The sequence below is a fragment of the Apteryx mantelli genome, chromosome 5 (assembly GCF_036417845.1).
Source record: "Apteryx mantelli isolate bAptMan1 chromosome 5, bAptMan1.hap1, whole genome shotgun sequence".
Lineage (NCBI taxonomy): Eukaryota > Metazoa > Chordata > Aves > Apterygiformes > Apterygidae > Apteryx > Apteryx mantelli.
Window position 1 is genome coordinate 81,145,311 of NC_089982.1, and position 24,206 is coordinate 81,169,516.

The following is a 24,206-nucleotide window of genomic DNA, read 5'->3' on the forward strand; positions in this document are numbered from 1 at the left end:
GGCAAGAACTAGGGAAGAAACAAAACAATGAGACTGTTGTTTCTACCATGGCGCATAAAACAGCCAGAGCTAACAACTCAAACAACCTTCTTAGTTCAGCCTGTTCTTCTACTTGTGTCAACTTTTTTTTTTTCTTTCCAACCGACATTTGCTCTCTGGATTTTCACCTAGATGATTTCTGAAAGGCACAACCAACACTACAGTTTCCCAATGAAATATAAAGGAGGCAACCACCTCAATTCTCCATGGCATCAACCAACTCTCACTGTTCTCCATGAAATCATTTCTGATTTCAAAATATCAGCAAGCCGAAAATTGTACAGGTAAAAGCCATTTTAGTCACTGCATGATGCTATTCCACTACTCACGATGTTTTACTTTGGGGCTGCAGAAGGACTGCCCAAAAGGCTTCCTAGATGTCTGCAGATGAGGGCTTTGGAGAGACGGCTGGTAGAAGAGAAGATCTCAGTCTGATATACTTGTTTGTAATCGACTGGAAAACCACTGGTCAAGCAGAGAAGCACCTGAGCTCAGAAGATCACACATGAGAACGCTTCAGGCCAGTGCAACACCATTGCTTTCTGCTTGGCAAGTGGCTAACACTGGGGAAACGAATTCCAGCATCACCAGGAGATGATTTATTAGTCACAAAACATGTGTTATATTTTTATTGTCTTCACAGATAAATTGGACCAGCAAGACATCCGTAACCATACACACAAAATATTTATCAAAACAATTAACATTACAAATCTCCTTTTAAAATAATTTATTTCACGGATTTCTTTTTAAACGGTACTGTCTTACAACATACATTATTCAACAAAGATGTGCTGAACAGACTCTAAAATAAGAAACACTTAAATTAAGCAATTGTCTCTGATTAGAATTTCAATTTCACCCACATCCTAACTTGTAAACGTTTGCTGGAATACGCTTCTGTTGTAGGCTTGATTTTTGTGCTTACAAAAACAGCATCAAGTTTCCAAATGTCGAAAAGAAGAAGTTATTGTACGATAAGTATGCATTCAGTTCAACATACAAGGCAACCAAATGATTCTGTCGGTTAACGTTAGCATCATGTATATTTTAGTTCACTGCACTAACATTTAAACTAAAACTTCAAACCACATAATTTTTTTTTAAGTGACTAACATTTAAAAGGCAAGCAGTAATATCCTGAAAGCTTACAGAGGACATCGGCACGCAGCTAAGATGGGGCATCGTCCGACAAAGGCTGTGGATGTGTGTATGGCTGCTTTTTTTTGTACGAAGCCCACCGGCAAACGGGGCAGCAGTGCCGCCCCCCGGCCAGCCACATCACGATGCAATTCTGGTGGAACACGTGGCCGCAGGGCAAGCCCATGAGCAGGCAGCCCGCCTCGAAGTTTTCTAGACACACGACACATTCTGTACAGTGCAACATCTCCGAGGGCCAGGCCGACCAGTCTGGCTCCAGGTCATCTGTAGTGCCGTATGACCCGTACGATCTCGCCTGCCTCTCGTACGGCTCGTTCTGACAATATTTATTGGCACACGAACAGGTCTCAGCAGCGCACCGAGGAGCTCCTCCGCTGGGCCCGGGAAACGTGTTGAGCTCCTCGTCCTCGGAGGTTTCTTTTTCACTACTGAAGACCTCCTTGTTTTCACTGTCAGAGTCACTTTCGCTGTCTTGAAAGGCTTCCAGCGCTTCCTCATCGGAAGGAACGCCCAGGCATTTAAACCTCCACATTGGTAAGTTTTTTATATAATCAGTTGGTATCAGAGGGTGAAGCCAGAGATCGGGGAAGGCCAGTCGCTCCAAGAACAAATCCGGGTCTTCGTCCCAATCTGAGTCAAAAGGAAAGTGTTGAAAAGAAGCGATGGGATGAAACAGGTAGCTGGTGTACCAGTCCCACAGGCTCGACAGCCACTCCAGATTATTAGCATTTACTTCATCGTTGTTGTTATTGCGCCTTCTTTTTTTCTCAAAGTAATCAATTAGTAAACCGTGACCAAGGTAAGTGCTGAGGAAGAGGGCAGGATGCGAAGAGTAGAACATCCAGTCGGCTCTTACCCAAGAAGCCAAAGTAGTTGTATTAGAGTACCTGAAGAGTTTTAAACTGTACTCGTAAAAGCTATCTAAGTAAGGAAGTTGCAAAAAACCTAACACGGGTAGCCAGGAAATAATTAATAATGAATTATACGTCCCTAAAGTGCTTATAAGAACCACAAAGCGCTTTATAGTAGCACCTTGTGTAATAAACAGGTCCATCCAAGCCATCAGATTAACCAAAACTAAGCTTAAAACAAATAAATCATTAACTTCTGGTTGTAATGAGCGCAAAAAGGAATCCATGGCACGTAGTGATATAAATTCACCGGTATTATTTCCATATCTATAAATCCCCTCGGGAGTCCTAAGTATGTAGGATGGTGTCTTGTAGATACCGATTTCTGCCATGTAACTTTTATTGTCCCAGTTTTCCACATTCACAAAAATAAACTCCACTCGTCCAGTAAACTTTACGCTTAACGCGGAGAAGAACGCTGGAGGCTGGTCAAGGTTGGCAAACAGGTATATTTTCACCCGATACTGGTCACTTCTGTTCCATTCTTCTTTTAGATGTTCAGAGTTGTAGATGGTTTTGATCCGAGAAGCGGCATGGGCTGTGATCCACTTGAAGATGTGCTCCACTTCGATTTTGCGCCCACTGTACTCTTTAAGCATTACTTTCCCCTTGGAGGTACTGGTTTGTGGAACAGACATAATGAGGGTGGATTTCAGCCAACCCCTCCTCTTGCAGTACCTACAAAAAAGGAAGAAAAGCCAAGTTAGATTACAGAGTTTTACACTCCTAGAGCTGCAGTTTTTATATTTCTGTAATGGGCCTAACACTTAGAAATGCTGAACACCTGCAAATCCTCATAGATATCAATAGGAAATATGGGCACCAAATAGTCACTGAAAAAGCGTATTTATTGTTACAGTACATTTGTTACCTGTCTTACAAAAACATTGTAAAGAGATATATATTCACAAAACACTGGAAAAGTTAATTTTCATGGGTCATTATAGTAAATAAGGCTATTCATTAGCACCACTTATGCTTTATAATAGGGTTTGGAAAATAAGCAAGCTCTTTTTTCACTCTTCAGTATAAAGCTTTAGTATTAGAAGCTATTCTTCTAGGTCTTCCAGTCGAGAAGATAACCGTTACAGTGTAAATCAGAGTCCCACAGCTTTCCTGCACCTGCAGATCACTGATCCAGTGCTTCCTTTAGCCCTAGTTCTGTCAAGCAGCAGTGGGGTGAAGTTAACAAGATATTGGTCTGTTCACAGTCGCTGTAACGAAGGTGCCGAGAGCGTCCACTTCCTACCAGGGCCGTTTTGGAAGGATGGAGAGAAGCTGCAAAGTGGTGAAGCGAGAGAGCTTGCCACAGAACCAGTGACAGAGGGACAGACACATCTGGCCAGATGTTTCGGACTAAAAAGAAAATCCTACTTTCTGGCAAGCGGAGTACTGAAATGGGATGAACTTCAAATCCACACCTAATAGAAGAGGCTGTTAAAGACTGAACCTTTAGTCATGGTCCAGACCCCAGGGAGACTAGTCCGGTGACTCAGACCATCCCTTCTCTCATACCTCTTTCTCATCAGCATCACTGCGCCACCCAGTTCATCTAGTTCTCCTTTTACCAATGTCTGGCAAGCTCAAACAATTAAAAAAGTACACAATCCACACGCAAAACCAACTGTCTCTGAAAACCCTACAAATTACGCAGCAAAACAGAGGCCACCAGCCTCATTCACCAGCCATGTTACCTACTCCTTTTCTGGCTCTAGTCTTCTGACATATATATAGACAATTGCAATTCCCCATTTTAGGGATCTGAATGTAGCATTTTTAGAAAAAGCCGTAAGATATTACCCCATTAATGAAGGTATCCTGACTACTCTACCACAGCGTGTTCTTCAGAATTTCAGCTGCAACCTGATGAGAATTATTCATGAGGGTTTACTCAGCAAAACAAGGCATTTCTTATATTAGAAAAAACAGTATTTAGGAATTAATTTAAAACATGATATTTGATAACATTAACACCAGTTAGGATCTATGCAGAGAGAAACACTGCCAAATTTTTAAGATGTTCAAATATCAGTGTTTTGATTATAGAATATTATTTTTTGTAAACATTCCAAAGTCTAAGAATTCTCCCATATGATTAACTTTGATATTTCCATAAACATTCATGACTTAAGCTATGTAAGAGACATGCATATAATAGACTGCCTTTCCACACACATCACTGGAATTCAGGACAAGGTGTCCTGTCATGTGAAGTAAATGCTTACCAAAAAAAGTTAAAAACCAATTGTTTTTACAGCAGCACAGAATTAACGACTGCTTTAACAGCTTCTTTGGCCCCCGCTCTTGTTCCTCTTTTGAAATCATAAGCAAACAACAGGGAATCTTGTCCAGCACAGGGTATGTTGTCCAAGGGTGTGTTCAAGTTTATATATAAACATGCACACATTTGTCAGGAACAGGATTTGCCAGTAATCCTGAGAAGCAGGCATTGCTTTCAAGGTTCGTGCTAACCTGTGTTTCTCCTTTCCACATGGCAATATAACGACTCTACAGCTGACATAATTGTCTTATATGGGCTATATTCAGCGTGGTTCTATGCAAGCACAGTTCTTATCCACAAATGCCTTGACCGTAAGGCCATCAGACTTCTCTCTTCGTTCTCTTCCACTGCTGTATTGCCCTCTACATAGTATAATCACACATGTCCCACATGATGCTTTTGCAAGCTGCAGACCTGTGTTTATGGTACTGATAAATAATATAATAGAGAGTTATAATAGATAGCAGACTTTAGTGGAGATAAAAACATGAATAAAGCCACCTTCTACTGCAGCTACTTTTACAACACAAGAAGCACTGCTGCCAGAATATAATTGAGCCTTAAGATATTCTTGGGGTTTAGAAAATCCTTTAAGAATATACCTGGGGTCACTGGAACAGTTGAAAGTGCCAGTACGAATGCCGAATCTTGATACTTTCTTCACCATTTTCTCCCAGTGGACTTTACCCACCAGTGGGCTTCTATCGTTTGCTATGACCTATTGCCAAAAGGAAATAATAATTTAGTATCAGAAAAAGTTGCTTCCCGAAATAAAGAACAAGTTTCACGAAAGCAGAGATCTAGTTACCCTTGATACTCTTTTCCCCTTCTCTTAGACCATACAATAGGTATATACAAGATATCATCATCCTAAGTGTGCTGGGAGAGTGAAGCGCTAAGATTGGAATATTATTGTTTCTGCAGAAAGATAAAAGCATACCATCATTTTAAGTTCCCACTAAGATTCTAAAATCACTGGTACTTCACAAAAACCTTTGGAAAATAAGAAAGCTATCGTTAACCACTTCATTGTGGGGGAGGAAGGAAGACGGTGCAGCAGGTTCCTCTTCTCCACAGTAAAAAAAGATGATTATTTTATCAACATTCCCCGTGAAAAGTTACAACATGCCAAAGAAATGTTATCTCGGAGCAAGTAAAATGTGTTTGAGCATATGCAACTGGTACCACAGGAGACTGCCAACAACCACTTCTAAACGGTGGAAACTAGTGATTACATTTCCAGACAAGGCCTAATAATATTGACTCCTTCCAGCTTTGCCAATGACTCACTCTGTAACTTTACGTGACTCTTCGACCGACTCCAATGTCCCATCTGCAATTTCAGGATGATAATTTACTGTAATGCATCTCAAGGTCTAATTTGCTATAATCTGTATATTTAAGAAGTAATTCAAGTTACCTAGATGTAAGCTTCTGCAGATGCAAATGACAAAAGAACAAGCACTCATCCTCTGACTTATCAGTGTACAGGGGGGAAAAAAAAAAAACCCAAACCCTCCTGCCTGCTGTTGACAGGTAATTTTGAGTAACGTGACTGATCATGCATTATTCCATGATGCTCTGCAGTTTCTATTTTAGAAATGCCTCACATGCTTCTGCAAGCTGACTGGTAATAACCTGAAGTATGTTTTTAAATTAAGTTTTGAAATTTCCATTCGTTAGGTATTTGTTTACCCATCGTTAAACTCCTCCCAGTCATTTTCTGACTTAGTAACTAGAAATTTCAGCCTTCCTCTCAAGTCAAGCGCTTGCCACCATGATTAACAGTTCTCTATACAGTACAGGCTGAGAGGCAGAGCTAGAAAGTATGTCTGGCCCTTGAGACTCGAAAAAAATTTATCTACTTTGTGGTAATTAGCATCCACTCAGATTCTAAAAACAAGAGGATTCACTAAGCAGAATGTTCCATACAGGGAAACACAGTTAAATTGAAGTTACAGATTATATTCCCACTCCACTGAGCCCAAGATGTTTAAATAAAACCACAGGTGAACACCTCGGTAGGAATTATTCTCAAATCTCCCCATGGATTAGCTAAATGTAACCTTCAAACACTGAGACAACCAGCTGGGAAAATCTGCTGTATTTATTGAGGCATCTTTACATCACCCAGTGTAATCGAAGCAATAGCTTTGGGTATTTTAAACTTCCTCCTTTCATATACTTCCAATAAAAAGAAACCACGTTCCTAAAGACACCTTAAGACATATCACTATATCCTCAGAGCTACCAGAGTGTGATAAATGCACCAGACATAAAGAGAATCGCTTCTAAGTTTTATTAGTAAGGATAAAAGGAAATGTGGGTAACACTATTACTATTTGGTACAACTACTTAGAGATTGGTTGCTTCCAAAATTCTTCCAAAGTTCAGTAAAAGCCTAGCACAGTTGCTGAGCCTATATTTCATCCATGAAATACTGGTTATAAACTTAGATGGCCGTTGGTAAATTAAACATACAAAGTCCTGACTAAGATGCTGTCTAGTGAAATCTGACTGGAAAATGCACCAGTTAAAAAGCCTACTCCCAAGACGCAAAGAAAACGTACCAGTATGGCTTATACCACCTTTGAAACAGTGTAGCTCGTTCCAGTTTCTGCTTTTAAACTTAAGTGGAAACTCAGCAAATTCATGAGGTTACCTGCAAAGCACGTGGCTGTGGAGTCACTGGGAGTGTGTTTATATTCCATGCAGGAGAACCAATGCTGCTCAGCTCGCTCTTCTGCCTGACACTGCAATATTCACTGTAAGTGTCAAGAGAACAGTCTTGCAAAGACAGTCACTAGCGTGTTTTATTATAATCTGGCTCTTTGCCCCAGCTGTTTTCTTTATAAAAGTTTAATTTTCTTTCTATGAAAAAGGTCTTTCCTGCTGGAGAAAGTTATTCCTGCTGCAGGACAACGACAGAGCTGGCAGTTTGTAACTGGACAGCGAGAACCCTAACGTGGTTTTGCATGCTGAAGCTTTGTCAAGATTTCTTGGGCTCGTGCTTTTTTTACGGCATTATGACAAAAAAAAAGCCACGTCTAGTGGCTTGTTCCTTGTAGACAGCACCCACTGAAAACATTGGGAGTTCACCACACAGAGGCAAGGGGGGTTATTTTGGAAAGCAGAGTCATCACTGTGAAAGAGGGAGTCATGGAAAACAGCTGTAGATTGAGCAATCGCAAGGTAATTCAGATGAAATTAAAGATAAAATCTGTAACAAATGTTTGCAAGTTATTTAAGTGTGAATTTTGAAAAGCTAAGAAAATTAGCTTAAATCACTGTGACTGAGGCAACCAGAAAGTGAATGCACAAGAGGCCTGGAACTTCTTCAAGTCCAACGTGTTAACGCTATCAGGATTTTATATTTCAAGCAAGAGGGGAAAAAGTTGTCAAGTCTTGCACTTCCTCCTACCAAGCACTTCCAAGAACATATTAGAAATAGGCTGAGAATCTACAAGGCATTAAAAAAGATCAAAGGGAAGAGCTAGCAAAGGAAAGTATGCCAGAAACCAAGAAAAGGAAGGAAAAATGGGCAATTCAAGTTAGACTATGCAAAGAATATTAGAAAGTACAACAGAAGATTTTCCAAGCATATAAATAAAAATAGAACAGGGCACAAAGAAGCAGGATCACTATACAGTGAAGATATGAAAGAAATGAAAGGTAGTTTAGGTTTTCTTTTTAAAATGAAATTAATGCTCTGACTCAATTTTCAATAAAGAAGAGATGGCTGGCTAGGGGCAGGTTAGTGAGTTTAGGGAAAGAGAGCATATCACCTGCAGATGGAAATAAATCTCAAGTAACTTAATGCGCTTAAATCAGAGTAAGTAGGTAATCTCCATCACAGAATGTAATACAATGAGCACTGAAAATTACAGATGCACCTGCGAAGATTTCATATAAATCCACTGTCAGTGTAATTTACACTTTGACAGGAGAATAACAAATTAGTAACTATATTTAAGAGAGAATGGAAAAATTATCCCACTAGTTTGATCTCAACAGTATGCAAAACTTCAGAACAAATTTTGTAGGAAAGAATAATTAAAGGCATAGAGACGATTGAATTTTCCTCCCCTTTCCAGCATGAAGTTACTAAAGATGTATCATTCTTGATTAATTTGAGAGTTAAAAAAAAAAAAAGTCTTTTACTGGAAAAAAAAGAACAGAGTTTCAAGGCAAAGGAAACGTCTTATCCTTTCCTTACTTTGGTAGAGCATCTGGGTATAGCACCACATGGAAATTTTTCTACAGAACTGGAGATAAATGCTCATAACAAGAGCCCTAACCTGAGTAAGAGACTGGCCAAGGCAGGAAAACATCAGAACGCTAGAAAGGTAGGAACAGACTTCCCTAAGGGACTTACCTTAGATGTCAGCTCAGCATATGTTCTTATTAATGCCCTTGCTATAGAAAGTTGAAGGCTACCGAACCCATTTGTTGATGGTATAAAATTGGGAAGCACGTCTATGCACAAAAGAGGAGCATAATGCCATACTGGAAGAACTGCACAAATCTTGTAACGCAGAGCGTCAGAAACAAAATTGAATTCAATAATGAACAGGACACTTGGGGAGTTCATCAGTTAGAGTGATGGGAGAAAAGCTTGGGTCTATTAGTTGGTCCAAAAGGGACTATAAGCCATCAGGATTAACTGGCTGTGGAACAAGCAAATCCTAGGATGTATTAAGCCTGACAAAACAAATCGGTTGATCGATCTCATGCATTGGGAGTAGCGGGGTAGACATCAGGAGTTACAGAAACACAAGGACAAGGTCAGCTCACGCACAACAGGTCCTAATTAGCCATGAATACGCTTAAGCCAGAAGTCACACGCAGGTGTCCCAGAGAAGAGGAACGGTCACTAGGAGTATCACACGCAGACAAGTTACGATTTAAGAGACAGAGTGAGAGATTCCATAAATGTATATTCTGCAGCTGAGAGCGGGACTCAAAAACCAAGAAGGTCTTTCAGGCCCATGCTCCATTTTGTATTACAGAAATAAAGACAAAGCTTGTAGACAAAAGTAGGTCTCTTCTTATGAGACTACCTAGCACAAGTGGGAAAACAAACACCACATTTAGAGGCACAAGAGGCCTTCAAGGTTTTCCTATTACTGTGTTCCCAATCTGCAAAATATCATCTGCCAGACTGGAAAACAGTAAATGAAGATTATATCCAAGCAATCTATTAATCTTAATGAGCCGAAAGGATCCAGTAGGATCAAAGTAACCCTGCTGTTCAATGAACCCACATCATGGGATAGATCTGATGCCTGATCTACACCCACCCCAGGCCAGAGGACAGGTTCTGATTGCAGCGTCTGAATTACAAGTTGCTTTCATGGAATAACTAGCATTGAAGGAGAAAGAGAGGAGACCAGGCCCTCACCGAGCATCTGTCTACAAACTTCCTCTGAAGTCTCAGATGCTGCAGTTTCTCAGTACTTCATCTGTGATTTTGGGAGGACCATGAAATATACCAAAAGGTTAGAGGATTCTTAACTACTACTGTAAAATACTGCTGGTAGGTTGCCACCAAGATGTACAAAGCAGAAATGGAAAGACGGGGTTCTGGAAATCTCCTTTATTTTTAGATGTTCTGATTTTTTTTATTTTTGTTTGCATTTTCCACTGAATAGCTGAATACCTAAAACAGGTATCTTTTCAGATACCACAGAAAACAAAATTAAAACTGAATTAATCTAGGGACATACAAGGTAACAAAGTACTGAAGTCCTGATGATTTTGACAGGCACTTGCATAGGTAATTTTTGTATTGGAAGAGCTCTTTTGACTCTGAGATAGATGGAAAGTTCCCAAGTGAGGACAATAAAGAACCTAATTAATAGAATCATTTTGATCCTTAAGTTAAAAAAAAGTCATAGTTACAGCATTAAAGAAGCAAACAGACTTTAAGAACAAATACCCCAGAGATAAGAAAGATATAAGCGCTTAGAAAAATAGGTCAATGTCAGTGAGATTTTCCCTCTCTTGCTTAACCAAGATGAAAGCCTCTCCAACAGACGCACAGATATTGCAATGGCTACCTCATAACTGTCATCAATGCAGTTGCTCCTTAGTTTCCCAGTTATCATGAAGAATTTTAAAAATTATTTTATAAGACATATATATATTTTAAAATACTGTTAAAAGATGTTATAGAAATTGAAGAGACTCTAGGAAACTAAACATTGCTGTTCTTACAGAGTTTGCTGTAGCAATGCTACATGCAAAATCGTTCCCTGTTCCGCTAACCCAGCGGTGCTTGAGCACAACAAAAGAGTAGCCTCATTTGAACCTTTTCCTTCCTTCTGTTGATTTAATTCAGATATTGTTCGTCCCCTTTTAGGCAAGCATACAGATTTTTTAAACAGGTTATTACAACAAGATCTGGTGTCAGTAAGTTTTGAAGCTCACTCACAATTGACGATGTTCAAATATCAAAAGTTGTGCGAATGAAAGTCAGATATTGACAACTGAAGAACAAACAGCATTTCATAATATTTCAGCTGTCATTATTATAGCCAATTCTAGCTCCTTAAATTATTTTATCTGCTTTCTCCTATAGTTAAGAGGTACAGGGAAAAGAAACATATTAGTCATTTGATGTACAAGAAGAATTACAGCACGATGGAGGAAAAAGCTTATAGATAATCTGATACAGAAGATATTAAAATAGGATTAACCAGTATTTTTTTCAGTTGGGAATAATCCTTACAACACACTGTGCACCAGATAAGGTATAGTGTCTTGAATTAAAACAGCACTCTTCACACGTACAGAGGTTGCCTCCATCCCAACGACTTGCAGAAATGCAAGTACTTTGCAAACCGCAACATATGCGAGAATAACTTCACATAGAACCTGAACATCTTTGAAAGACAGCTCTTTTAAAAGAGGACACTTTAAAATCAGTCTTTAAAACTAGATACTACTAATTCTAATGGTCTCAGGAACCTGAAGTAACTTCAGTAACACTAAAGGAAAAAACTTTCTGTTGAATTATTTACTTTGCACATTTGACAACCTTTGTGCGTTGCTAGTTTGATAACAGTCACTCTATTTGTAAATATTTGTTATGTTGCAACAAAGGTGGGAACAACACTAAAAAAAAAACACAATTGTAAAATCATCACGATACAACAGAAGTTCAGAGCTAAGTGATGCACAAGTATTTTTGTATGTATTTTTTGTGATGGAAAAATATTCACATTGGCAGCACCTCTCAGCCATTGTGGGAGATGAGTATGTGACATTTAAAAACAAAAACAAAAAAAAAACTGTATCCAAATGGAAGTGCCAAGGGAAGCTCAGACATTACTAAAGCTGGAATTTAGCCACAGTACCAGGTGTCAGGCACACCTGCTCATACCAAGAACACACAAAATTTTGAATAAGCCGCAATAGTCAAAACTTGGGTTTACAGCTTGGCCGCAAACACACCAGCTCCAAGTGCTCATTAACAACGGGCACCAGGGCACTGCGACAGGTTTTCAATCATCGAGAAGAACAAAACCTGCAAACACCATTTCCTGCTGCATGCAAACACGTACAGGTAATTCTCCCGGGAGCGGTCAAACCTCACCCAGCTTAGCAAGTCGGGCACTGCATGAAGGAGGGCAAACACCTGAGTCGGGAAAAACCTGCACAATTCTGCCCAGAGCAAAACTCACTTCTAACTTATTTACTGAACTGGTGAGGTTGTATGTGCGTGAGAACTGTCAGCTTAGCTCAGCAGTTCCCAGTTTGAGAGCCGCAGACCCTTGGAGGTCTGTGAACTATTTTTAAGGCAACTGCAGAAGGTAAATGAGCAAAGAAAGCCTGGTATTACTGTAAAGAGCCCACGCACGCACTTGGAGAGTCTTAGGCATCCACAGAGATATAAAAACTAGAAAACAATGGTCAATTTATTAAGTTTCCTGTGTGCTTTTCATAGAACCCCCTTATAATTAACTGTTTATGTTACAAACTATCCTCCCACCTTCTGTAAATAAAACAGAAGCAGAAATACTTGGACAATTCTCGTTTAGGAACACATTCAGTGAAAACTGGACTGGTGTGATATTTATTAGACGCACAGAAAAATGCTTATTAATGTTATTCAAGACAACATCAATAGTTTCTAAATGGCTCTCTGTACTTTTATTAATTCTGAGACATCTCACTCCCCATTTATTATTCTACATTACACTGATAAAACTGAATTTCCACGTAGTTCTTTCCCAAGAACTCACAACTGGTTCAGAATCCATCCATATGGATTTAAGACATCTGACAATTTTGTTTTTCTGTTCTGAGGAGACTGTGAGAAATTAGATCAAAAAGGGCAATGACAGAAGAGTTCATCCACTGTAACATGCAGATTCTAACTACCTCAAAATTAAGCAGTTTCTCAGAGGAGGGGGGAGATCTAGGCACCAACCTGAACAAGTCAGTGGAGTCATCTCCATATGCAGAGGTTGGGAATGAACGAGCTGCTATAGTGAATTAACAAAGATATACAGACAATACGAGAACTATTACAGTCTAGCTGATGGTATTCTACACTGTTGGCTGCATATGAAGACTCTCAAGAAGGATATTGAAAGTTAAAATTGGGTATCCTACAGTAAACTTATCTTGAAGGGCTCCTGGAGAAGACACAAATACTAAACAATGTATTTTATAGGAACTAAGTGCTTCTACTTAATTTCCTTTGTATTGAAGACAAGCAGTTACCTAGCAAAAGAAAGAAGTCAGATATGAAAATTACCCACCCTGCATGTCCTCTGCACCTCTACCAGACAGGATGAAAAGGTTTTTCCTCCTACTTCACATCTAGGAAGGAAGTTCCCTTTGCTTCTCTCCTCCACCATGTTATAATGGTGATTGCTTCTTTTTTTAAACATACATATAGAATTTAACTTCATTCAAAGAGGATTTTTATCTGTAGAGCCCTTACTGTATGTTTTTTAAAAAGTCATACACTGTAACAGTGTTCCAAGCGCAATGATTATGAAGTAACTGGATGGGATAGGATCCAAGTCCGGAAAAGCAAGAATGTCATGTGTTACTCCTCTACTAACAAGGTAAGCAGCACCAGCTTCAGCTCCAGAAATCACCACTCATCTTCCTCACCCACCAAAGAAGCGCCACAACAGCAGCTAGCAGGCCAGGCGTAAAAGGAAAGATCATGAGCTAATCGGAGAGAGAACATGCTGCTGTTCTGTAGCTATACGGAAGCTCCCTGTAGGTGCATGGGGTATTTGTGAACAGCTACATTGATAAACAAATTACCACTGAATCTGGATGCTCTCCATGCAGGTTTCCAGAAAATAAAGGAACGCAGCCATGAAATGCTCTGTTTCCTTATGCACAGACTTTGATTTTCTTCAAGAAATTCATTTTGCTGGCTCTAAATGATAAATTCACTTCTGAATTTGTGTCAAATGTATCAAGAAATAACAGTTGTTTCCTCTTTTTCTTTTGATCCTCTGCAGACAGGGTTTGCTATCACACTACTGGCCTGTGCTACCTAGTAATTTCATTTACATGCCTTAGAAAGAATGACTAGAAAATAAAAGCCATATTCAGAGTCCCTGTCTTCTGATACCTCGTCATGAAGTCTTGGAAACCAGCTCGGCCAACAACCACCGTGTCAGCTGAGCCAGAACCGTTCCTTTTCCTCTACTGCTTTCCAGCAGCCAGCGTGGAACAGCGACGCAGGGTCAAGGATCCTGAAGGACCCGGAGCTCCTTTCTGCTTCCCAGGCAGCAGCAACAGCAGAGCGAGGGAATGCTCTCCCTCTCGCTACGGTCACCGAATCTACGCGTAAGGCATCCTCACTCTGATGTTATCTCCTGCCTAAGCATCGAGCCGATGAGCTGGAAAAGTTTCCAAGGCATGCCTAGCAATAGGGGAGACCGCACAAGGGAGAGTAAAGCAAGAACTAGAACAGGGAAATGATGCTAAAAGGAAGCTTTGGAGGGAAGAGGAATAACAAAACAGCAAGGCAAAAGTCGGTGCAAGAACATGAAGGACGCAGCGCAGGAGAGGAGCGGGGAGGGGAAAGAGGAGAAAAGGAACAAATGAAAACTCAAAGTGATGAAAACTGGAGTGAAAGCAAGAATGAAGAAAAGAAATATGATGTGTCTAGTGTTTTTTTTTTTTATCATGGAGAATCAGACAAATAGCATTCAGCAAGTAAATTATTCAGTAAATTCTGCTCAAATGTTTTTCACAGCTATTGTGACCAACTAAATAGCTGTTCAAATATTTCCAAAACGACAACATTCATCTCACTAAGAGATCTCAAAATGCAGCCTATTTGATCTGCTATTACAAAACTAGCTGAAAATATATTATGATTAAAATCCTGCAAGCTACCAACAACATATAACTCCTGCATTTTATTCTTTTGAATTGCATGGGGAGGAGGGAAGATTTTTCACAGTATATTCATGCATGTATTTATCAGCTACTTAGGAGATGTTGAGTAAACTTCTTTTCAATGATCTCTCTCGGATTGAAGAATCCCCTTCTGCATGATTTAAACCTGAAACTTAGATTCAATGAGCACCGAATAAATCTTTCCCAAAATACAAATGCCATTTGGACTATGAAGGTAATCTGTCCTCTTATTGTGTATTTTAGGGTCAGAGCTGATGTGGTGATAGTGAAGGTCTAATATCAGAAAGTCATTAAATCTTGATAATCTTCTCCTTAAAAAGAAAACATGAAGTGAGGAGACCAGACAAACATTTCATCCAGGAAGGAGCGCTGTCAACCAAACAATGAATTGTCTGGTGGAGAATTTTAACTGCCTAATGTAGCTGTTAGTAGGGAGCTTAGGCCTAAAAAAAAAAAAACCCCTCTCATCAATGGAGGAGCTGACACAGAAAAGCATTTTTTACTTTTTTCTCTAGATTACTTATCTTACTTTCTCAAGAGTGAAGACAAATTATTTCAGAATACCTTTTGCAAAAGTCTTTCCTTTTTTTCCCTTTTTCCTAAATGTACCCTTATTCTCCTGCAGCCTTGGAGAAGCATGCTATAAATCAATGCGCCCACAAGGTTTGGAGCTACTGGAATACGTTGCGGAATCATCCTGGTAGCCCTAGAAGTAACACACTGAGATCTTGCCGCAGTGAAGAGAGAACAGATGCTGCAGAAGTGCTCTTAGCCCCTCAGATAAACGGGAGCTTAAACCGGTCGGGTCTGAGCGTGGAATGCATGGAGCAACCGAAAGGTAAGAGCAAGCCCAGAGGCACCTCTCCCATGCCTGCTGGGTGCACACATACTTAATGCACCACTTAACACACACGACGCAAGCTCCTACAATATCAGGGCCAAGCACTTGTGTAGTCCATACACTTAAGTATGTGCTGCTATGCCTATTTTCTGGTTGTAAAGTGCCTGGTTTTCAAAGAGCAGTTCACAGAATAACAGGCGTTATTCTTCTCGTCTGCACAGGAACTGTCATTTCCAGCCTTGCTTGCCTTTTTGAACAGATTTGCTCCTTAGATCTCACACTCTTCCTGCCACATAACTACCCTCATAAACGCCTCCTTTGAAACATACTTTGGATATGATAAACATACACAAAATAAATTTTACAACTTCTATACCTGTACCAGCCAGATCCCATCTTTTGTGTCTTCTACAAGCTCATAGAAGTGCATTTCACCACTGAAGTTTGTACTTGAAACTGATTCAGAGGCCTCTTCCTCCTTGAGAGCAGAATAAAGCTCTCCTTCCATGAGGTCTCCTGAAAAAGAGACAATAAGAGAAATACAATTTAAATGACACTTGAGAAACATTACTCATAAATTCCGATATTAATGCCAACTGTTTTTCCAAGAGCTGCAATTTCATTAAATATATTTTATGTGGGTGCTCATAGGACTTTTTCAGTATGAAGGCAGCTAAACTTTATTACAAATTATTTTAGTTCTATACGTAGTGATATGACTACGAATAATTTGTCTTCAGCAGCTGTCAGACCACAGAGTGCATTAACAGTATATTTCTGATTAGACAGATGTACCATATACGTGCAGCCAAACACGCAAAAAAAAGTTAATGAACACCTAAGCCTCACTATCTGAAAATAGCAATATTTCCATGGCAGACAGCAATTTAATTTAGGTATCTCCACTTTTATTTTATGGGGTGGTAACTTTACAGCAAACACAAATTGTTAACACTGATAATTCAAACAGATTTCCAGAATTGCAGTCAATAATGTTGTACCCCAAAATGTGTCGACTGTCCCACTGTAAGCAAAAATATAACGTAGAACAGGTTAGCGGTTGGGTTTTGTCTGCTAAGTAAGAAAAAGCTTCCAAGATCTCCGGTCCTAGCAATGCAAGTAATTCACAGTAAAATCATTTCATAGTATTTCCTCTGTAATCTCATCTCCCTCTCATGTGTTGTTTACAGTCATTACAAACACTGTTAATAGCAACTCGCATTTTGACAAGTAATTTATTAAGTTTGAAAAAGTGAAGTGCTGCCTAAAGAGGCTGTTTCTTACAAAATGAAAAGCAAAAAAAGCATTACAGCTGAAACCCTTCGGAGGGTTTCCAAAAGTATTAATACAACTTAGGGAAAAAAAAGAAAAAAAAAAAAAGGAAAAATCCAGCAAAGCCTATTGGTATTAGAAGTGTTTCCATGACATTTTAAGGAGTCAGTTAATACAGTTTGTTTGGAGTTAAACACTTCCCTGCAGCATTTGCAACCCAAACACAATGACATCACGAAAGTGCGTGACAGCCAAGGAGCCCGAGTGCCTGAAAACAAAAGTGAAATCGCCTGATGGGTTTTGCAGCGGCAAACAAGCAACATAAATAAACAATGCACAATAAAAGCAAATTAGATTTTAAAAGGTCCAGCATTAACATCAATTATTAACAGGAGCGAGCGAGCGTTTTTTTAAGTTCGCGGCACTCGCTACGTTCACCCAGGACTTTTGCATCTGGACTTTTTGAGTGTTGCCCATCTCGATGGCTATGATTTCTCCTTCTCTCCTAGAGCAACGGCCCCCCCTTGACCATTAATTTAATTTAAAAGCATTCATTTTAAAAGGAGCTGTCAGAGCGCCGGACGGGCGCTATGATTATTACGCCTGGCCCGTGTCCGGGGCCCACCAGGCCGGTCCCTCGGCCGTGTCCTCTCCTGCAGGACCTTCTGCAGCCCTGCGCCCCTCTGCTGCTCTCCACCTTCCACCGCCCCTCGCTCACCCAAACACCTCCCTGCCTGTTTTGGGGGGTTTGGGGGTTTTCTTGGGTTTTTTTGTTGTTGTTTTGGGGGGAGGGGTTGGTTGGGGGGGTTGGGTTTTTTTCTCCCCCCCGCCCCGCAAGGCCCCCTGGGCAGGTGGGATCTACCCCTGCGCCCCCTCCCTAGAGCGAGGGCTCTGCTGCGGAGCCGGCTCCTGCGCGCCCCCTCTACGGAACCGCCGCTCGCCCCCGCGCCCGCTTTTAGGGCGACACCTGCAAGAGAACAAGCGGGTCGGGAGGGAGGGAGGGCAGCGCACGGGCGGGAGGGGGAAAAAATAATAATAATAATAAATAAAAATAATAAAAATTAAAAATAAATAAAAGTTAAAAAATAAAAAAATAAAAAATAAAAAATAAAAATAGATAATAGAAATAACAAAGTTGGCCCGCAGCGCAGGCCGCGGCTGCCCGGCCTCTCTCTCCTCTCCGCTCCGCGCCGCGCCGCCGGTGCCGAGGGGCCTCGGCCGGCACAAGGCCGCCGCCTCCCCCCCCTGCGGCCCCAACGCCCGACCGCCGCGCCAACGGCCGCCAACTAGCCGCCATCCCCGCCGGGGGGGCCGGGCCGGGCCGGGGCAGCGGCGGCGCCCCCATTTGCAGGGCCCGCCGCGGGGTCGGCGCGATGGCGGGGGCAGCGCGGCGCTACCTGACTTCTGCACCAGCTCGCGCACATCCTTCTTCTCGGGCAGCCCCGCGTAGCCCAGCCCGCGGCCCTCCAGGATGGTGCGCAGCCTCCTGAAGCTCAGCGCCACCGGGTCCACCAGCTGCGTGGCGAAGAAGCCCGTCTCGCACCACGCCGCCGCCTCCAGCACCCGCGCCAGGGCGAAGAGCGCCAGGAAATAGAGCAGCAGGAAGAGCAGCTTCAGCCACATCTTCCCCGCGGCGGCGCTGCGCGGGCCGGGCGGGCGGGCGGGGGGAGCCGCGCCTGCGGCAGCGCCGAGGGAGGAGAGAGGCGGCGGCGGCGGCGGCCGGGGCGCCGCGACCCCCCCGCCCAGCCCGGCCCGGCCCTCCCGGCCCTCCCGCCGCTCCGCCCCGCCCCGCCTCCCGGGGCCGCCCCGCGCCCGCGCCCGCGCCCGCGAGCGAGGCGCCGCCGGCGGCAGGGGGCGCCCGGCCCGGCCCGGCCTCGCCTCACGGCGGCGGCGACGTCCCCCCCCTCCGATCGGTGATTCAGCACCGCGGCGGCTCCCCCCGGGCACCTTCCTCGACCGAAACCGCCACAGAAACAGCCTCGTTTGACCCCATATCCTTCGCCGAGGGAACCCCGGGGGGGGGGAGAGGGGGAGGTGCGATGTGACCCCCCCCCCCCCCCCGCTTACATCGGCCTCCTGGGCCCTCCCCAAATAAATCGGGTACGGGAGAAGGCAGCTGGTGTTTCACGTGTGCCCACCTTAACTCCAGGGCCCGCTGCTATCCTTAAATATATATATATATAAATTTATTTTTTATATATATGTGTGTGTGTATATATATAAAAAACACACACACACATATATATATTTTTATATATTTTTATATATTTTTATATATGTGTGTGTACGTGAAGACTAGATCTGCTAGCTGGGAAATGGAAAACCCAGACTGGCGTTTTTCGTCAGGGGAAAAAGATTTGCACAGTCTCAGTGGAGCGGATGCGTTCGGACAGTTTGAAGGCAATGTAATGGAAACGGCTGATTCGGGGGGGGCCAGCGAGCTGGTCAGGGAGGGGGGTATCGGCCCCTCTCCCGCCGTTTCTCCACGACGGGGCTCCCGGCCGGATGAATAATGAAGTAAAACCCGTCTGCACCGGCTGAGAGGCGAATCCTGCAGCTTTGCGTTTGGGACTCGCAAACTTGAAGCTTGTTGTGTTAAACTGCCCGAGTAAAAGGCGACCAATAAACCCACACTGCAGCGTCTGAAAAACGCTTATATTGGTTTTATGCTTAAAATCTGAAGCGTTCGTAAATGCAACACGGATCCTTGTTTAAGTGCTCTGCAAATAATCCCAGTCCATCTAAGAAGGCTGTAAAGACTCCATTTGGTCTGCTTCAAAACACGTACTAAATCAAACTTTGAGCTGAAGGCTCTCCTCTGCAGGAAATCCAACGTTTCTTTTGTATGTTGGGTTATTTTAAGACACCATAATTTGCATGAAAATTGCCAACTCATACACATGAGTGCAAAAGCACAGCTTAATTTTAAAAACACTGACAACCCCACAGAGTGTACATGCTTAAGTAATTACGCGCTAGGGTATAAAATCACATTTTTAAAAGATGACACTAAAACTGACCTGCAGAGAGAAGGCATTTAAATATCCAAACTCCTCAGAACTGTTAAATGCGTTTACAGGGTTCTCAGCAGGGTGATAGGATTTAAAAAAGGGGGGGAAAAAACATGTCAGCAGTTCTAGAAAAGGAATAAAAACTGTACCGTTTCCCTCTGTCTTTCCCTGCCTTATCCTGTCCGGCCTAAGATTTGGGCACAGGGGGAGGCAGGTTCAGCCTGCCTGGTATTGCAGGTTAGTGCACAGCCTCTTACAGAAGAAAATTGGGGACACCGTTTTCTTCTGCAACAGACCCAGAGCAGTTTGGTTTCTGAAAGTGGAAGAGCGGAGAAGTTGCAGAAGCAGCTGCTCATGAACCAGGCCCTTAGGGGCTTGTAAATTTTGTGCCTCCTGCCGGGAGTCATATAAACCCTTATTCTCCATCCTTTTTTTATGTGGCGCAGTAAAAATTAAAGGTGGAGAGGGTGGACTGCAAAACCTGGCTCTGCTGATGGTGCTTAATTAAACGCAAACTGATTTCATCAGCTCACTCTGAGCTGCTCGTGGGAAGTCCATCTTGAACCCAACGTACCGGAGGAACGGTCAATGGGAAGAGCTTGCGGGAGGACAGGGATGAAGAGCTGCCTCCTCCTTCAGAGTACGTTGAAGCTGTGTAAACTCCCTCTGCAGCAGAGTAAGGGGCCATCTCCCTAATGTGAAGACAACACCTGCCACTAGGACCAAAGGCAGGCTCGCTCTGAGTGTTGAAAACATGCCAGAAAAACGCATTTCTCTTCTCTTTCCAAAGCTTCACGAAGACCCATTTCTTTTGTTCACACGTACAACAAGCCGCCTGGTTTCTCCACTTTTTGCTTCAAGTGAGCAGCTCAAGCATATGTGGGGCGATGGGTGGGAGGAAGATACGGAAGTCAAATGTTTGCGGAGGAACCCTGTGTGTTTAGTTAGAAAAACGCACTTTGTTTTGAACGTGAAAAGCTGTAGACCCCTCCGCACCTGCTCACCTGTATCACTTGTTGCGTCCCCTCCTTCCCTTTGCCGCGTCGGGCTGGGTGCTGCGCGTAGCCATGCCCTGGCTTTCTGCAGCTGGGAAGCACCAGCAACAATTAACAGTCTACACTCACAGCAAAATTATTTGCAACACCAACTGCTGGGGAGGCTGTCACCAATGTGTCATTTCCTAATGCTCATGGGCTGACTTCAGTCAATCCCTAACATTCCCCAGTGGTAACTGATGAGGAGTCCCCCGCAGATACTAAGCTAATCGGCTGCCAAAACGCAAAACCCTGGAGTAACTTCAAGAAAGTAAAAATTACGTTCCAAACCGCTATTCAAAACCCCCCAAACAACCAAAAGCAAAGCAACTACGAACACAGAAGCAAAGAGGCAACAGAAAGAAATGATGAACAGGGGCACCGCAGCAGATGAGAAGCATACTGGGGACCGGGACACCCCAGAACTGCAGGGGAGTTAACCAAAAGCCTGGAAGAGAAAAGGATTATTGCTGGGAAACTCGAGCAGCAGGCCTGGGGCCTCCGTGCCGAAACCCTGCTGCCTCGGAGACTTCCCCACAGCACCGAGGGCTCTGCTCAAACCGGAGCAGTGTTGACATATTAACAGAGACTTGGGTTTTCTTCCTCTGGCTCCTATTTGAGTATAGGGAGAAAGACTTCCTAAAACAATTCTCCTCTCCCAGACTCTCTTGTCCCGTCTTTCCTCCCCACCTTTGCATCCCTGACTTATTAAGCTGAGCTCACCTGAACTTGCTATGATTTTCTAGGTGCAACTGGCACTTCTTGATGGTTTCTAGTTGTAACTCAGAATGTCTTTGACCTGTCACCTGCAAACAAGTTTTCAGGGATTTTAATTATCTGGAAAATTTAAAGATCTTAACAGTGAATTAAAAACTCATTTGGGCTGAAGACAAACAAGACAGATGCTGACATTTTTAAAGACCCCAGTGTTAACCTAATTAACGATATTAAACAGCCATCAGACAGTCAGTCCTAGGCTCATAGCATGAAATCTATAAATTCTACCTTTACACACAAACCTGAAGCAGGGATTTGCTTTTAAACAATCTTGGCTGCAAAAATATTTTACTATGATTTACTAGAGAATGCGACCAAATCCTGAGAACTGGGACAACCATCTTTTCTTGTCAGATGGCCAAATCTGAAGTCTCAGCTGCCCATTGATAAATGGCAAGGATTCCTTCTTCTCCCCCATCCTTTCTGAGGAGCAGTTGCTGACTGCACAGCCTGGAAATATAGACAATAATCCACTTTCTACGCTCAGCCTTATATGGGGAACACTGAGAGAAGGGCTGTCATTTTGAAGTCCATAACACTGAAATTTGAAAATTGTAAGTCAATCCCTTACCAAGTTAAAATATTATCGTACCCTTTCCTTGTGCAGTTTAAATATTGCCACACAAGAAGATACCTTTCAGCAAACTAACGTTTAAACTCTCTGAAACCCATTTTTCCTAAGAGTCAGCCTGCTCTGTAAGTCTAATTTTAGGAGCTCACTAACGTATTATCTCTTGATGTACTTTTTACACAACATAGGTGCACTGCAACAAATTGTATACATTATACGACACCCTGCCTACTTGTCATCAACTGATATTATTAAAAAAAGCCAATAAGTGCGAGAGTCTCAAAGCAAAATGATAGCAGCCAAACAATACTATTTTATTGTACATAGAGGAATTGTAAGACAGAAGGTGTTTCCTTCTATCTCCAAGCGGCCAAAAAGAAACAGATTTAAGACATAGTTGTTATTTTGCAATACGATGGCCAAGACTTGACAGCTCAACTAAAGCACTTTAAGTGCTCTTTAAATGAGGCATTCCCTACGTGATCTAGTTATGAATCATAGAATAATTCAGGCTGGAAGGCACGCCAGGAGGTCACGGAGCCCAGCCTCCTGCTCAAAGCAGGGCCAGCTATGACATCAGACCCGGCTGCTCAAAGCTTTATCTAGTCATGCGTTTTATTAGTTGTAGCTGATAGTCACTCTTTCCTCTCCCGTGGCAAGTTCCCTTGCCTTCAAATGTGCAGCAGTCAATGTCACAAAAACTGTAGGTGAATCAAGGCCAAGGCAATATTTAGGAGCAGAACAGATTAATTAAATCTTGAAATAAAGGATTGTTTTATTCGAGGCAGTCGATATTTTCTTTTTTGTAACAGTGAGAATCCATTTACTGCTCCCTGCAGAAGACAGAGGTTTTGTTTAGTGACCAAAAAAAAAAACCCAAAAAAACAGGGGAACTTTTGCATGTGCTAAGAGATGACATAGGAAAACAGTGGTGAAGAACATAACAAATTAAACCAGCATGCTAAGAATGACATAAAACCCAAGAAGTTACTTGCATAGCTTTAAACATCACATACGATTACATAAAGAGTAAGATTACAAACAAAAGCAGCAGTTTTGGTCTAAATCCAACAGAATGACAGCCACTTGTAGGCATCCATGCAAGTCGTGTGCTTGTAAGAGAATACAGATTTCTCTATTTTCTTGTCCTATTTCAGCAGTAGTTCGCATGGGCACAGACGAGGCATCATCACTCCAGGCTCAGACCAAGTACTGTTTTTGCAGTCAACTTTGTCCGAGTTTAACAGGAGGTTTTGATGTTCTGTGCTACAGCAGCCATGGGCTCAGGCCTGGTTTGTGCTACGCTTTCCAAACACTGAAGTTGCAACGAGTACGCCAGCCAAGGGACAGGCAAACAAGCGGGGCATCTCTTTCAAGCGCGCTTTTACAAGACGCTCGGTCAGTCGGGTGTGAGACTTCAGTCCATGAGACTCAACATAACGCTCGAGAGGAAGTTTACTGACCAAGCTAACGACCTAATGACAGGCTGGATTTTCTGTTTCCGGCACGCCAGGATGTTTAATGAAGCACTGACCCCGTTGCAAGCCTCTCGGGGGTCTGTGCCGCTGCAGCGCTCGGGGCGGTGGGGAAGGGCCTTCCCCCCTCCCCCGGGGCAGCAGCGCCGCTGCGGCCCCCGCGCAGCTCGCGTCCCGCCCCACCGGGCGGATTTTCACCTCAGCGCGGGGACTAAGTTACACCCCAAGCGAGCAGCCCCAGGCGGCCGCGTCCCACGGCGCGGGGGGCCCCGCGCAGAGAGCGGCGGAGGCGCCCCGGCCCCGGCCGCCTCCTGCAGGGCCCGGGCAGCCGCCGGGCGCCGCCGCGCACCGAGGCCCCGTGGGCGCCGCCGGCCGGGCCGCGCCCGTCACCATGGCAACAGCTCCCGCAGGCCCCTACTCTTAGCTGCCTAC

The 24,206-nt window shown here is 43.1% G+C and overlaps 1 protein-coding gene across 3 annotated transcripts; it reads right to left on the reverse strand.

Annotated features, from left to right (window-relative positions):
- Positions 1-637: 637 nt before the first annotated feature.
- Positions 638-18,539, reverse strand: RNF103 (ring finger protein 103). Of its 3 annotated transcripts, none has more exons than XM_067298366.1 (4): positions 18,304-18,539; positions 16,011-16,150; positions 4,995-5,110; positions 638-2,789 (listed from the first exon to the last, which is right to left on the reverse strand). In XM_067298366.1, exons 1-4 carry the CDS (start codon positions 18,527-18,529, stop codon positions 1,211-1,213), a joined length of 2,061 nt encoding a protein of 686 aa, XP_067154467.1. In that variant the 5' UTR covers positions 18,530-18,539; the 3' UTR covers positions 638-1,210. The 3 variants fall into 3 exon arrangements, with proteins under 3 accessions (XP_067154467.1, XP_067154469.1, XP_067154468.1); XM_067298368.1 differs by lacking the exon at positions 18,304-18,539 and adding an exon at positions 7,055-7,157 and having other exon boundaries at positions 16,011-16,107; XM_067298367.1 differs by lacking the exons at positions 16,011-16,150; positions 18,304-18,539 and adding an exon at positions 13,161-13,314.
- Between the last annotated feature and the right edge of the window lie 5,667 nt (positions 18,540-24,206).